Below are 15,094 nucleotides of genomic sequence, written 5' to 3' on the forward strand. Positions count from 1 at the left end.
GCTCACTTCTGATGGCTGTGCCTCAAGCCTGACAGGCAAGGGATAGCTGGGGAAGGTCTGTAGGAGCTTCTGAATGTTCCTGGGACCAGCATGCGTACTTAGGAGGGAAGTTTGTGGAGCTCTAGGAGGGGGGTGGGCAGTGCCCCAGAACTTATTATTACTTTTTCATTGTTTTCTTTACACACATAAGTAAAAATTGCTTTTGTCTTTCATTTACTGTAGATAATTTTTGCAAAAATCTGAAAAATTGCTTAATTTATTTTGTATCTGGCAAATAGCTTCAGTATTTGAAGACTTATTTTGTTACTATCAATACCTAAGTTTAAGTTACATGTCTAATTTAAGCTTAATTTTTATAAGCTTAAATTATTAATGTATTTATTTATGATTACTGTTCATGATTCTAATGTAATATTACTAGAAAATTACCTTGAAATTTACAACCATCCTGTTTTTCTCTTTTCTAGATAATGGGAAAAGGATATGACATCAGGAAAAATGCAGAGAGATAGCGTTCAATTTTTTTTAGCAGGAGCATCTCACTATGTAAACCAAGCTGATAAGGAACTCACCATGCAGATTGAACTTATAGAGATAGCCTTCTTTTCTCCTCCAGAATACATACACCACCAAACCCTAACCTGGGATGCAAAAATACATGGAACTTGCTATGGATGTTTCATTACTAGATATGTCCCTTTGTACTAAGAAGTTAGAGTTAATATTTTAAAATTGACCTACAGCATGGCCAATGTGGCAATATAATTGTGACATTGTCACAATTGTCAGGATTAATATATTTTCATCAGAGATGTTAACATATCAATTACACACACAACTTGTGACTAACAACTTCAATGTACAAAACATTGTTTATAATCAGAAAAAAAAAGCTTACTTCTTTGAAAAATAAAACTCAGTTGACTCCCTAAAGTAAAATAGGTGTCCCTTTACTTAATTAATACCAAATGGTGCAAAACTAAGTGAAATGGCATCAGGAGTTAGAATAATAGGATACTACTAGAGTAATAGCATTCACTAGAACCCAGTTTATATAATAATTTAAACATTTATTGTCCTTGAAAGGATATTGTACAGGTGTTGATTAAAAAATCTTATGGTTTGTACTATGACTTCTGCAACATGATTTCAAGCATTGCTTTTTTAACTCTGAGAGGTCACAAAACTGATAGGGTGTAGAAAATTTAGGTGAGAGTTAGAGGTTTCTGGATGTGCAATAACCAAAAATTAATTTAAAACCAAATGGGCAATGGCTCTCAGGAGCTCTGTCAGTGCCTTTACTCACATTGCATTGCATAGCTACACTGCAGCCCTGGTGTTGAACACGCCGTATGTGCATTCTTTGTGGAGTGCATGCCAGGAAACACTGCCTGAAACAATTTAGCTCACATTTGACATTATGATATGTTATAAATTGCAGCATAAATTGCTATATATGGTTTTCTATTTTCATAGAATTGCAGAAAACAAAGACTTAGTACTTTCCTGCCATAATACTTCAACATGTATCAAATTAGAGTGTTTATGTATTGTCTTGTATTATTCCAACGAACATATTTCTATTTAGCATGTAAATTTAATTGTCTTTAATAAATGATAAAAATAGTATATATAATGAAAACTGTTTTAAAATAAATTTATTTTTGCTTTATAAAAACCAATAGGTTTTTTAATATTTTGAGTATTTTATATATCTGTAATGGGTTTTAAACAAATCTATACTTTATTCTATCCACTGAAACATTTTGTTTACCTTCCCCAAACATTTTTCTCCTAGTTTCCTGTGTTCATTTTCCCCTAAATCTACTGAGTCCATTTTCTGCTGCCTATATCCACATGGATATGAGACTGTCTACTAGATCATGAATGGCCCACATCTTGAAAGAAAACTGTCTCTTTCTGTCTAGCAGCCAATACCCATAGCTACTTAAGGTAGGAGTAAAACATCGTGACCAACTCCCACCTCAAAGCTGGGATTTGGTCTGAGCTGAACTCGTGTAAGTCTTGTGCATGCCATCACAACCACTATCCATTCATACGTGAATTTTCCCTGGCTCTTATAGTATTTCTACTACCTCTTCTACAATTATCTCTTGGGAATGGGAGTGATCCATATATCCCATATTTTGGCTAAGCATTTTACATTTTTTTATTTTTTGTACCTTGACCAACTGTGGGTCTCTGTGTTCATCATTAACTACTTCAAAAATAAGATACACTGACATGGACTTAGAGATGCATTAATTTATGGGTATAACAAAAACTCATGAAGTCATTAGGGGTAAGTTTAGTATTGTGCAGACTAATAATAAGTAGGTTTTCCCTTAGAGATTTGGCCATGATAATAGTGTCAGGTATGATAGATTTAAACTTGTGGAACAGAACTTAAATCCAATTTTAAAAAGTAATTGGTTACTCCCATGACATTCTTGTCACTGTTGCAGCAATGGACATGTCTTCCCAGGTCACTAATTGTTGTAGCTCACAATATTCATAGCTATATAATATTAATGCTTATTTTTGTCCTCTGGTAGTATGCAAAGATCCTCCCAGAACTATGAAAGTGAGCCAGTAGAAATGAAGCTTCCAAGTGAATACCTTCTTGATTTTTTCATGACTTAGAGTATTTAATATCTTTAGCAATAAGATCCTGTTGTGAAGTTCTAAGGAGCAAACAAGAGCATTGGTTACAATCTATAATGTTCAGAGGTCCATGAAACCTCATTGAACAACACCAAAAGAGGAAATCTATCTCCGGCACTGTGCCTTGTATCTGTAATACTGCAGTGTCTAGGAAGGTATCATTACCTGGTTACAGAGTAACTCCATTTAAATTATTTTTATACATAAATATGCTTATATTTTATAGATTTCCATAATAGTAAGTTTTCCTATGATTTTTGAACCATTTTAATGTTAGTTATCCTTCAGTGTATCCTCACCTCTACTCCTGCTTTCCTATCCCCACCCCTTTTAAGACTTTCTCTTCCATTGTTATCCTTTAACCTTTTATAACACCACACTGAATATGTAGATTGCTCTGAGTAGGATGGGTTTTTCTACAATACCAAAGGAGGAATTTAGAGCTACAAATGCAGTGATAGTTATTTTGACTGAGGTGAATTTAAAGGGCTAGATTAATGAAGAGTGATGGTCAGCAGCATCCTTTGGTGATCCTTTATATTTTCTGAACTGCCACAGCTCCTTACTGCCATAGTTATATTGGGGAGAATGAAAGTCAAAACACTTTTAGCCCTCCTACTTTGTTTGGGGTTTGAGAGAAATAAGTTCAATCACAAATGATTTAAGATGTATATTATACTATTGGTGGGCTAGGAGTCAGTCTGGAGAAAGAGAACACTGTTCTGAAGCATCAGAATTCTTCAGGGTCCTGGGACACTTTGGGAGATCCAAAGAGTTGGGACTCCATCACATATTCAGACTCTGTGACTATAAATGTCAGGACTTAGTATAAACAAAGCTCTCTAAGAATGCTAAAGTTTGAGACTTGTTTTTCACTTTTCATTTAGGAAGCCAGTATGTAAATACAGGTTGGTCAGTATTGAGTAAAGTAATAACACATTCAGAGAATTTTCATCATAGTTTCCCACAAGGGCCATCGTGACATTGCCTTTTCTTTGGAATGAACCTAGTCAAAACCAACTGCAGTGGTGGCAAATCCCTGAGTTGCCTTTATCTCCCAAAGAACACCTAAATCTTCAAAGTTGCTATGACATCTTACATCCTAGCCAGAGTGTAAGCCCTTAAATAAATCCCCTAATTTAAGTATGGTGTTTTGCACTCTTTGCTTTCAGTAGACTCCTAAAGATGAAAAAAATTTACCTAAGTGTCTATATAGAGAAAGGATTGTTGAATAACACAGCTAGTTTTTTTTATTTTCTGAGTTGTATTAAAGTCCAGGAGAATGCCTTGAGAGGGGATAACCAAGTTGTGTGTAACTGTATTGTTACTACATTTCCCATGTAGAATAAAAATGTAACTAAACCAACTTAGCGTCTGCTAATCCAAAGCTCTTCATTTAAAGATACAAATTTGAACTTAAATGCTGCAATTAAAAGGGATGCATTGGTATACAGGGAATAGTGGCCATACCAAATGTAACAATGAAAATTATATGGTCTATTTTTCTAAAACTTAGTATTTCTGAGATCCTCAGAGACAGAAATACCAGTTTCATGTATCTTTAAATATCATATATTTTTTCTATTTGTAAATTATTTCAATTTAGGCATATATTCTCCCTTAGAAACAAATCCCTAAAGAAACACAGGAATGTCCTTTCAGTATTCTTATCCAGTTGTCCAAGGAAGCTGTAGCATTAAACAGTTTTCTTTAGCAGTGGAAAACTTCCAACATCATCCTTACTGAATCCTTGCCAGAAGATGAAATGCTGGACAACCAGTGTATAAAATTAAATATTGAATTTCTTTTATTGGGCAGTTCTTCATCTATTCTGAATCTCCTGGAATGTAACTAACATCCTTTACTTCTCTTATAACCTACACTTACTCCTATGGACATGATGGGTACTTATTAATTTTGATTAATATATGGACTGATAACCTAAAATGAAACTTCAAGAAAATGTGGATTTTACCTATTCACTGCTATCTGAGAGCCAGAACTTAGCTTCAGGCACATAGAAACTACTCTGTGAATACTTGCTGAATAAATAAATTTGAGAGAATTTGTTACTACTGAGTTGAGGGAGACATTAGGAGTGACAACAGCAAAATCATTGGTTTTAAACACCCACTATTTCCTATTTGCAACTCTATTACTAGTCAATACCTTTTACAATGTGTTTTACTTGACTCTGCAGCTCATTAAATAAAAAATATTGAGTTAGCTGGAGTACTATATGTCTGTAATCTTAAAATTTAGAAAGCCAGGAAATTCTGACTTTCAGACTACTGTGAGCTACACAGTATACAAAAACAAAAAAAAACATCAAAAAATACAACTCATAAAGAATCTATATATTTTTATAGTCTTAATTTTATGTATGAAAAGATTAAAGTTAAAGATTAAGAGAACAATAATCTCTTGGCTAGCAAGTAATCATTCCCAAACTGAACGCTACTTATCTGACTCATGCCCTGTCTTTTTATTAAACATTGTTCTTGTTATTCTAAGATGATAAAATTCTCCTATGACAGAGAAGCCTCTTTAGGGCCCCTTTCATATCCTTGTTCCTTAGGCTATAGATGAAGGGGTTCAACATAGGAGTCACCACCGTATACATTGCAGCAGCTGCAACATCCTTCTCTGTGGTCTCTCCAGAGGAAGGGAACAGATATACACTGAAGAGTGTTCCATAGAAAACACAGACCACACAGAGGTGGGAACTACAGGTAGAAAAGGCCTTCGAACTCCCACCAGATGTCCGGACCCTAAGGACAGCAAATACAATGTGGACATAAGAGATGACAATGCTTACAAAGGGGATCATGAGTACTGTTCCTCCAAAGCCAGAAAGCACTAACTCATTGACATGAGTGTCTGAGCATGAAAGCTTCATGACAGAAGTAATGTCACAGAAAAAGTGAGCTATTTCCCCAACAATACAGAAGGACAGTCGAGCCATGAGGAGAGTGTGAGTCAAGGCAACTATGTTGGTGAGAACCCAGCACAGGGCAAGCATCAGGGCACAGACTCGAGCACTCATGATTGTGGAATAGTGGAGAGGGTGACAGATGGCCACATAGCGGTCATAGGCCATCACAGCCAGGAAGAAGCTGTCCAGATCACCAAACATCATGAATAAGTACATCTGGGTAAGACAACCAGTATAGGAGATGGTATGGTGCTTAGTCTGAACATTAAACAACATCTTGGTCACTGCGGATGATATTAAACCCATGTCAGCAAAGGACAAGTTGGCCAAGAAGAAGTACATAGGAGTGTGAAGGTGTGGGTCAGAGCCAATGGCCAGGATGATGAGTACATTCCCAGTTAAGGTGACAAGATACATACATAGGAAAAGTCCATAGAGTAGCTGCTGTTGCTCTGGAAACCCTGATATTCCTCGTAGAAAAAATTCAGAGACACTGGATTGGTTTTCCATGAGTCTAGAGCATCTGAAGGTCAGAAAAGATAGTCAGAATGTAGGGTTGAGTCTCAAGATGCAGGCACTGGCTTCTGAGCCATCAACGCCTACATCTGTATTTAAATTTACTTTCTTACTTCTAACATGACAGTACTTTTTTCATGTTTGTGTCCTTCTGAGGACTCTCACAAACCCTCTTCTTTATTATCACCGTTATATTTAACCTACCACGATTTCTAGCTTAACAACGTATGTGTCACTGGTCCTCGCTATTTTGTCTTCCTGATTTAGTAGAACAAAGATGAAGTTCAAGAACTGAGTAAAACCTAAAAGATCAGCTGGCACATGTATTTGAAGTCTTTGGCAAGTAGACTAGTTTATCAAAACCACTTTAAGAGCTTGTTATAATACAAAATTTTACCCTCCTTTTAGAACTATTAATTTATACTCTCTAAGATACAGTTTGCAAAACTGTACTGTCCTTGAAAACTAAATCTTCCTCAAATATTCTGATGCTCAACTGTGTTAAATTATATGTATTTATTTCAGCACATGTGTCTAAGTCATGGATACATAAGTTTGGGCTAAAATATAAAGTGATTGATTGAAATTTTTTAATTATGCATTAGAGGACTATATGGACTAAGTATTATTATATTATATTGTGTTATACTGTATTAGACTCTCAAAGTTGTGTTCTATTAGGTCACAATTGCTTCCATTTTTCCTTAGTATGACTGTGGACCTAAAGAGAAAACTTACCTACAAATCAATAGAGATATATTTAAATATTACTCATTTTTGAAGCCAATATCTCCTGTGTTAGCAAGAGGGGTAGCTGATAACATTTCAGAATTACGCAACCTTCTTGAGAGACCAGAAAGAGTTGAAAACTGTTTCTCTCCCTACAAGATCTCATGACGAGGACTAATGTGCCACATAAAGACTAAATTCTTGTATTTAACACATGATCATGCACCAAAATGAGAAACATTCTCTTAAGACCCAATGGATTATAACCTCATCAAGATGATGGATATAAGCTACCAAATGCCTTTTGTTTAGCTGGAAGACCAATTAACTTCTATTGAGACTTTTAAAATAAATATTTAGTCATTTTTAGAAATGAATGATGAGTCTTGTATTAGCTGTGCCAGCATGCAATGCATTCATAAGCATGTTGCTATATGGAGGTGCTTTAGTCTATGGCATGAAATAGTGTAGGAAGAAGTCACCCCTCAAATTCTTTAGGAACACCTAAAATCCCAACTTTTACTTTTCTTTTTGTTGTTCTGTGCAAATACTTGTAACTAGTATCCTTTGCTTTATCCTTTCTTTGAGAATGTTTATTGTCATTTTACTCTTTGTGGCCTCAGAAAATATATAGATTTTTTTAAACACCAATAATGCTTCCAGAAGACTCTCTGACGTCTAAGGTTAAGTAATTTTACTTACCACCACAGTTTCTTCTTTTATTGTGCTAATCAAAATAGATAAGAGTTGGCTCAAGGATGATAGGCAGAGTAGCACTAAAGTTAGCTGTTTAATTCCAGTTCCTTTGCTCACTTCTACACTGGTCAATGAAAAAAGCAATGCAAATGCTCCCTAAACTCCAAGGAGAAAGCTCAGATTCTTCCTGACAAACTTTTTGAGATATTTATTGGAACTAGGGGTCAGAATCATGATTAATAAAAACAAATAGCAAGTAACCAGAATTCACATAGCTAAACTTAGATTAAAATATAATTTAATTATGTTTTTATACTATATGGCAGAAGGAAAGTGTATTAAGGTTCCAGATAAGGAGTCAAGGAGTTAGTAAAGGAGAACAAAGACAAGTAAAGGTTATATCTGAATGGAAGTCCGAAGCAGTCCTAGCCACATGCACTGACTGGAAGTAAGGGAGCAAGAGAAAAGAGGGTACAAGCCGAGCCTTGGAGATGACCATAGACACATGGTGCTCAGATCCCATCTGAACCAGATATTCAGAAATGTTAAAATAATGTAAATTTTTAGCCTCAAACCTAAACTTATAGAGAAAGAGAGATGTTAGTTCATCAGAATGATTCCTGGAAGAGCCTGAGCAGACTCCACATTGGACATCTACACATACAAGGAAAGAGTCAAGGGACAGAGTTCCCATGAGCCTTGTTCATGTAAGCACTCATAATTACCTTATGTCTCACCTCTGTTCTATAACTGACCAAGTTAGTACAGCACTGGTGTCACTAAAAGTGGTACTCTATTTTCCTTTGTAGTAGTATTAAAGATTTTTTCTATTTACATTGAATTATAAAAGCAGTTACTTGTAAAAAGTGTTCTTTGTAGGAAAGGAAATCATATCTATGGAACAAGGCCCCTCTTCCTAAACTCTTAACAAAGCATTGCCAAATCTACCAGTGTCTACTTCTGTACACAGTTTAATAGGGCATGCATTTCTTGAAGAATTTTTATGCTTATAGTTAAAGATGCTATACTAAGTTCAGGCATCTGACTACAATCATAATTACTACAGGAGAAAATCTTTAAAAAGCACCAAGACCAGAAAGACAAGACAGTAAATAATAATAACAACAATTTGAAAGTTGGAATCCAGATAAAACAGTGAGCCTGAATGTAACCCTCAATTTGACTGACTTGTGAAGACATCTCCAAATTTAGGATCCTCAACTCCTTTCTGCTTACATTTACTTTACAAATATCATAACTGTAAATTATGTTTCCACACCACCAAAAAAGGCAGTGAAAGCATGATTCTTAGATTTATATAAGCTATGATTTGAGTCTTAAAAATTATTGAGCTTCCAACTTGCCTTTTAGAATATTCTCTCCCAAACTATATGCTTTCAAAGTCCTGATATCCAATTTTTAACTGCCTCAGTGTTGTAGTAACACCAACAACTGATGTTCAAATCTAAAAAATGTAGAGGGCATGAATTAGTGAAAATGTCAGTGCAAATAGCTATTTGTACAGGTAGATTTTTTTTCCTCTCACTCTCTCACAACTGACTTTCAGGTTTAACACTTAAAACTAAATATTTAAACGTGTTCTTTACTAACTTAAGGACAACATGCCATACTTGCAAGAATAAGAAGTAGGCCAGGAACCTGCAGAAGTTTCCCACTCTTTCTGTTCTCTCAGAATGACACCCCTTGTTCAAACATATGCCATGCCTGCCAAAATACCAAGTATACTCACCTCCCAAGGCCCTCCTTCTCTCTCTCTGTCAGTGTCCCCTCTCCTTGACACTATCCACAAATCTCCCTTCTTCCTCTTCCCTGATCCTAGCCTACAATGTGGATGAAGACCTCCTGCTCAACAAAGGACCATGTCTACCACCAGAAGTCTAGCCACCAAGTCTGGTGGAGACTCCCTACTCAGAGAATAGAAGGTCAGAACAGAAGAAGCAAAAAATAAAAAACCCATCCAACAAAGACAAACAGAAATTACCACCTAGACTTATAATCAAACCCAGATGCTGAAATGTCAGCATAAAAACACAATCAACCACAGCCAAGGAAATATGTCCACACCAGAGTTCATCTATTCTAATATTTCAACAGAGTTGAGACACAATAAAAAAGACCTTAAACCCAAATTTATAAAGATGTTAGAGGTAATATTTTTAATTCTTCCTTTCCAATTTGTATCCCTTTGGTCTCCTTTTGTTGTCTAATTGCTCTGGCCAGGACTTCAAGTACTATTTTGAATAGGTAGGGAGAGAATGGACAGCCTTGTCTAGTTCCTGATTTTAGTGGTATTGCTTCAAGTTTCTTTCCATTTCATTTGATGTTGGCTATTTGTTTGCTATATATTGTTTTTACTATGTTATGGATATCTCTCACTGCCAATTGACTCAATACCCCCAATAAATATACATGCTAACAGAATGGATGTAAAAACAGGATATATCCTTCTGCTTCATGCAAGAAACACGCTTTAGCATCAAAGGTTAACATTACCTCAGAGTAAAGGGTTGAAAAACATTTTCTGTGCAAATGAACCTAAGAAGCAAGCTGATAAAGCCATTTTAATATATAAGAAAATAGACTTCAAACTAAAATTAATGAAAAGAGATAGGGAAATCACCGTGGCAACGGGCTGAGGGCACCTTCTTGGTGGTGGTGCTATCATAACAGTCAGAGGCAGGGCAGATCACAGTACTTTGTTCATCTTAGCTTGATGCCTGGCTTGGTGACCAAAGCTGTTTTATGCTTAGAATATACACACACACACACACAAACACACACACACACACACACACACACACACATCAAATCAAATCCAGGCAGCTCAGCACAGGTAGAGGAAGACAGGGATCTACATTCAGTCATAACACTCCTGCTGTGATGATAACAGAGAAAGATATCCATAGACTTCCTCTCTGCCTTATGGCTAGGGTGAGCCATAGACACATAGAGCCCTGCCTACCTGCAGTATTGGAGGATGAAGACAGAGAGAAACCTGCAGACCTCCATGCCATCTACATGCTGGCCTCTCAGCACATTGTCACTGAAAGGCCATACACACCTACTTGCTGCCATGACACATAGCACAGATGGAGAACTTCACCCAGGGGCCTGTCATCCACATGGCCAGCCTGCAGTGGGAGCTACCATAATGTGCAAGAATGTGGTGGTCAGATGGATAAAAAAAGAGGTAAAGCAGCTTGAGCGTTATGAAGAGAGATGGAACTGTAGACTTGAAAGTGGAAAGGAGTATCTTCTTTTTCCCACCACCTGAGCTGAGGCTGAGATTCATGTCTTGATCTGTGGCTATGCAGCAGCGGAGATTGGTGTCGCTGTCTGTGCAGCAGCGGAGGTTGGTGTAGCTGTCTGTGTATGTTCCTGGTCAGGGCAGCCTCCAGTAACCCCGTGGATGTCAAGGGTCTGTGCAGATCTGGCCCCCACCCCTCATTAGCTGCCACACTCTGGAGAGCTACCCCCACCTTTCATTTGTGGTAGCACTCTGAAGAGCAGTCCCTGCACATTGCCTGGGCAGCACAGTATAGCTGGCCCTGGCAGCAGGGATGTGAGTGAGCTGGGTGAAAGGGCATGAATGTGGAAAACCTGCCTCTGACACTCATCTGCTCTGGGTGACATGGGTACATAGATGATGCCACCCCACCCCAACCCCTTGCCACCTCTGGCAGTTGGGAAAGCTGCACACAGGGCCAAGAGTATAGGAGAGCTAGTGCTGTCCCTCATGAGCTACAGAACTTGGGAAGCAGGTCCTGCACCTTGCCTGGGTAGCACAGTAGGGCTGGACCTGGTCAAGGAGGTGGGAGTGAGCCAATCCAAAGGGAAAGACCATCAGAAATCTGGCTCTGCCACTTATCTAACATTACGTATCATGGGTACAGGGGTGATGCCCTTTCTCCCTTCACCTCCTACTTCTTCCAGTAGTCATGGTGCTGGCCCTGCGAGTATGAGAGCAAAAGAACTGGCCCTGCTACCTCACTGGCTATAGCACTTGGGGGAAAGCAGGCTTTGCAACTCACCTGAGCAGCATAGTGGAGCTGGCCCTGATGGTGAAAGCAAGGGTGAGCTGGCCTAGGGGCGTGGGAGCTGGAGAAGTGACCCTGCCTCCTGCCAATGGTGGAATAGAATGGCCTAGATGAAGCAGTACTAAAAAGGTCACCCTGGAAGTTTTGATAAGGGAGAGCCAGTGCACTGAAGGCTGCCACCCAAGAGAAGATTCAGGGCTCTGAGTTGAACCACCCCAAAATCTACATCATCTTCAAACAGTTGAGAAGAATGAAAGGGCCAGTCCTGCTGATTCAATGCTGCAGGATCTACATGACTCAGGGCAGCAACTGTATAACTGGGAGGAAGCCCAGAGAGAATCCAATATTGATGGTGTCAAAGACCAATAACTCATTGCAATGAATAATTGCAAGAGAAAATGTATTGACACAGGGATACACTGGGAACACAGTGTGACATACTAGAGCTTCCACTACAAGATGTTTTCTATGATTTGACTTTTTATTAATCATTTTATTAATTAACATTTCAAATGATACTACTCTTCCTGGTTACCCCACCACAATTCCCCAACCCATGCCTACTCTCTCCCTCCCTTTTGCCTCAATGAGGGTGCTCTCCACCCACTCACCCACTCCCACCTCACCCCTTTAGCATCCCCCTACACTGGAGCATCAAACCTCCACAGAACCAAGGGTCTCCCCTCCCACTGATGTCAGACAAGACCATCCTCTGCTATATACATATCTAGAGTCATGGATACTTCTATGTATACTCTTTTGTTGGTGGTTCAGTTTCTGGGAGTTCTGGGTGGTCCAGTTAGTTGATAGTGTTCTTCATATGGGGTTGCTATCCCTTTTAGCTCCTTCAGACATTCCCCTAGCTCTCCCATTGGGGTCCCTAGGCTTAGCTCAATGGTTGGCTCTGAGTATCTTCATCTGTATTGGACAAGTGCTGGTAGAACCTCTCAGGGATCAGCCATACCAGGCTCCTGTCAGCAAGTGCTTCTTGGCATCAGCAATAGTGTCATGGTTTGGTGTCTGCAGATGGGATGGATCCCAAGGTGAGGAGGTCTCCTGATGGCCTTTTGTTTGGTCTCTCTTCCACTTTTGATCCTGTCTTTCCTTTGGACAGGTACATTTCTGGGTTAAAATTTTCGAGATAGATGGGTGGCCCCACCCCTCAAATGGGACTATGCCTATGTGGTCTCTACAGGTTCTATCCCCTCTTGTTGAGTATTTTGGCTAAAGTTATCCCCATTGGGTCCTGGGAGCCTCTCACTTTCCTAGTGTCTGGGACTTTCTAGTTGCTACTTCCAGTTCCTCATCCTCCACTACCAAATATTTCTATTCAATTTCCTGACCCTCTGTACTTCTCTCCTCTCCCTTCCTACATTTGATCCTGCCTCCCTTTTTCCTTTCCCCTCCTCTCTCCCTGCCTGAGCCCTCCTTCCTTCTTCCCCCTGTGATTATTTTGCTCCCCCTTCTATGTAGGATTGAAGCATTCACATTTTGGTCTTCCTTCTTCTTAAGCTCCATACGGTTTGTGGGTTATATTGTGGGTATTCTGACCTTTGGGACTAATATCACTTATCAGTGAATACGTACCATGTGTGTTCCTTTTTGTTTGGATTACCTCACTCAGGGTGATATTTTCTAGTTCCATCCATTTGCCTGCAAACTTAATGAAGATTTGCATAAAAAGAATTCAAGAAGTTATACTCTATATAACCAAATAACCCTATTAAAATGGGGTACAGAGATAGATAAAGTATTATCAACAGAGGAATCTCAAATGGCTTAGAAGCACTTAAAGAAATGTTTAACATCCTTAGTCATCAGGGAAATGCAAATCAAAACGTCCTGAGATCGCACCTCACACAAATCAGAATGTCTAAGATGAAAAATGCAGATGACAGCAGATGCTATCAAGGATATGGAGAAAGAGGAATATTCCTCCATTGCTGGTGGTTCCTCAGAAAACTGGAAATAGTTCTACCTGAAGACCAAGCTATACCACTATTGGGTATATACTCAAAAGATGTTCCAACATATAACAAGAACACATACTCTACTACATTTACAGCAGCCTTATTTATAATAACCAGAAGCTGTACACAACCCAGATGTCTCTCAACAGAATAAATGATACAGAAAATATGGTACATTTATATAATAAAGTACTAATCAGCTATTAAAAGCAATGACTTCATGAAATTTGCTTTGTTTTTTTCTTTGTGAATGTTTTTCATTTTGATGGAGAATTTGCAAGAGTGATGCATGGATATGAGGGGACAGGAAGATGAATGGTACTAGGGTACAAGACATGAAACTCACAAGGAAACAATAAAAATTTTAAATAAATAAATAAAGCCACCAAAAAGGATGACATATGAAGAGACATTTCTGAATGTTGTATTTATGGCATAGAATGCATTTGTTTGGTGGAAAATTAATGAGGAATATGAATTTGCTTAGTAAATGTTAGTGTTTACTGTTTTAAACCATTACTATGGAGTTCAATAAACTATACTTTTAGATCAATCAAAACAAAAACAATCAAACAAAAAGATATGGGAAAGGACACGTTATACTCATCAAAGGAAAGTCTACTACAATAATGTTTGAATTTTTAGCATCTTTCCCCTAAATTCAATAGCACTCACTTTTGTAAAATAAATGTTACTAAAGTTAAATCATGCATAGATCATAGGAACATTGATCATAAGAAATCACCCTTCCCTCACCCAATATCATGTCATCCAGATAAAAACTAGTAATGAAATAATGAAGACAACTGACATTTTAAATGTAATGAACCCAACAGATATATACAGAACACTTCACCCAAACACAAAATAATATACCTTCTTCTCATGGAACTTTCTCCAAAGCTGACCACATAATCAGTTACAAAGCAAGTCTTAACAGATAAAAGAAAATTGAAATAACCCTCTGCATCCTATTAGAACAGCACGGATTAGAGCTCTATTACAGCAACAACAGAAAAAATGGAAAGCCTACAAACTCATGAAAATGAAATAACTCTCTACTGGGGCACAACAAAAATGATGAAAGGAATCAATAAATGAATGCACAAAATGCCCAAACTTATGTGATATAATGAAAGTGGGGTTTAGAGGAAAGGTCTTAGTATTAAGTTCCTACATAAAGAAATTGTAGAAATCTCATGCTAGCAACCTAACAGCATACCTGAAAGCTCTAGAAAAAAAGAAGCAACATGCCCAAGAGGAATAGATGACAGGAAATAATCAAAATGAGATATGGGGTAGTGAGCTGTGTTAGGTAGCCTGGTCCCCAGTCAAGATCAGGCTTAAAACCCCAGTGACCAAGCAGGTGACTGTTGCCTGCAAGGAAATGCAGGCCTTTTGCCACACTCCTTGGGCACCTGGCTCCTGTCATGTAGCTACACCCTTCCAACAACCCACTGCAGAGAGGTCTGTGGCCATCAGTGACATAGGAGCAGCACCAAGTCTTCACACATGCAGATAATGTA

At 38.2% G+C, this 15,094-nt stretch overlaps 1 protein-coding gene across 1 annotated transcript; it reads right to left on the reverse strand.

Moving 5' to 3' along the window:
* Nucleotides 1–5,173: 5,173 nt before the first annotated feature.
* On the reverse strand, nucleotides 5,174–6,112 carry LOC116091947 (olfactory receptor 1N1-like). The gene has a single exon (XM_031373366.1). It carries the CDS (start codon nucleotides 6,107–6,109, stop codon nucleotides 5,174–5,176), a length of 936 nt encoding a protein of 311 aa, XP_031229226.1. The 5' UTR covers nucleotides 6,110–6,112.
* Nucleotides 6,113–15,094: the final 8,982 nt, after the last annotated feature.

Source organism: Mastomys coucha, unplaced genomic scaffold (assembly GCF_008632895.1).
Source record: "Mastomys coucha isolate ucsf_1 unplaced genomic scaffold, UCSF_Mcou_1 pScaffold15, whole genome shotgun sequence".
NCBI classification, from domain to species: domain Eukaryota; kingdom Metazoa; phylum Chordata; class Mammalia; order Rodentia; family Muridae; genus Mastomys; species Mastomys coucha.

Excerpts from the sequence above, each read along its gene's own strand:
- LOC116091947 (XM_031373366.1), bottom strand. The coding sequence starts at position 6,109 with ATGGAAAACCAATCCAGTGTCTCTGAATTTTTTCTACGAGGAATATCA.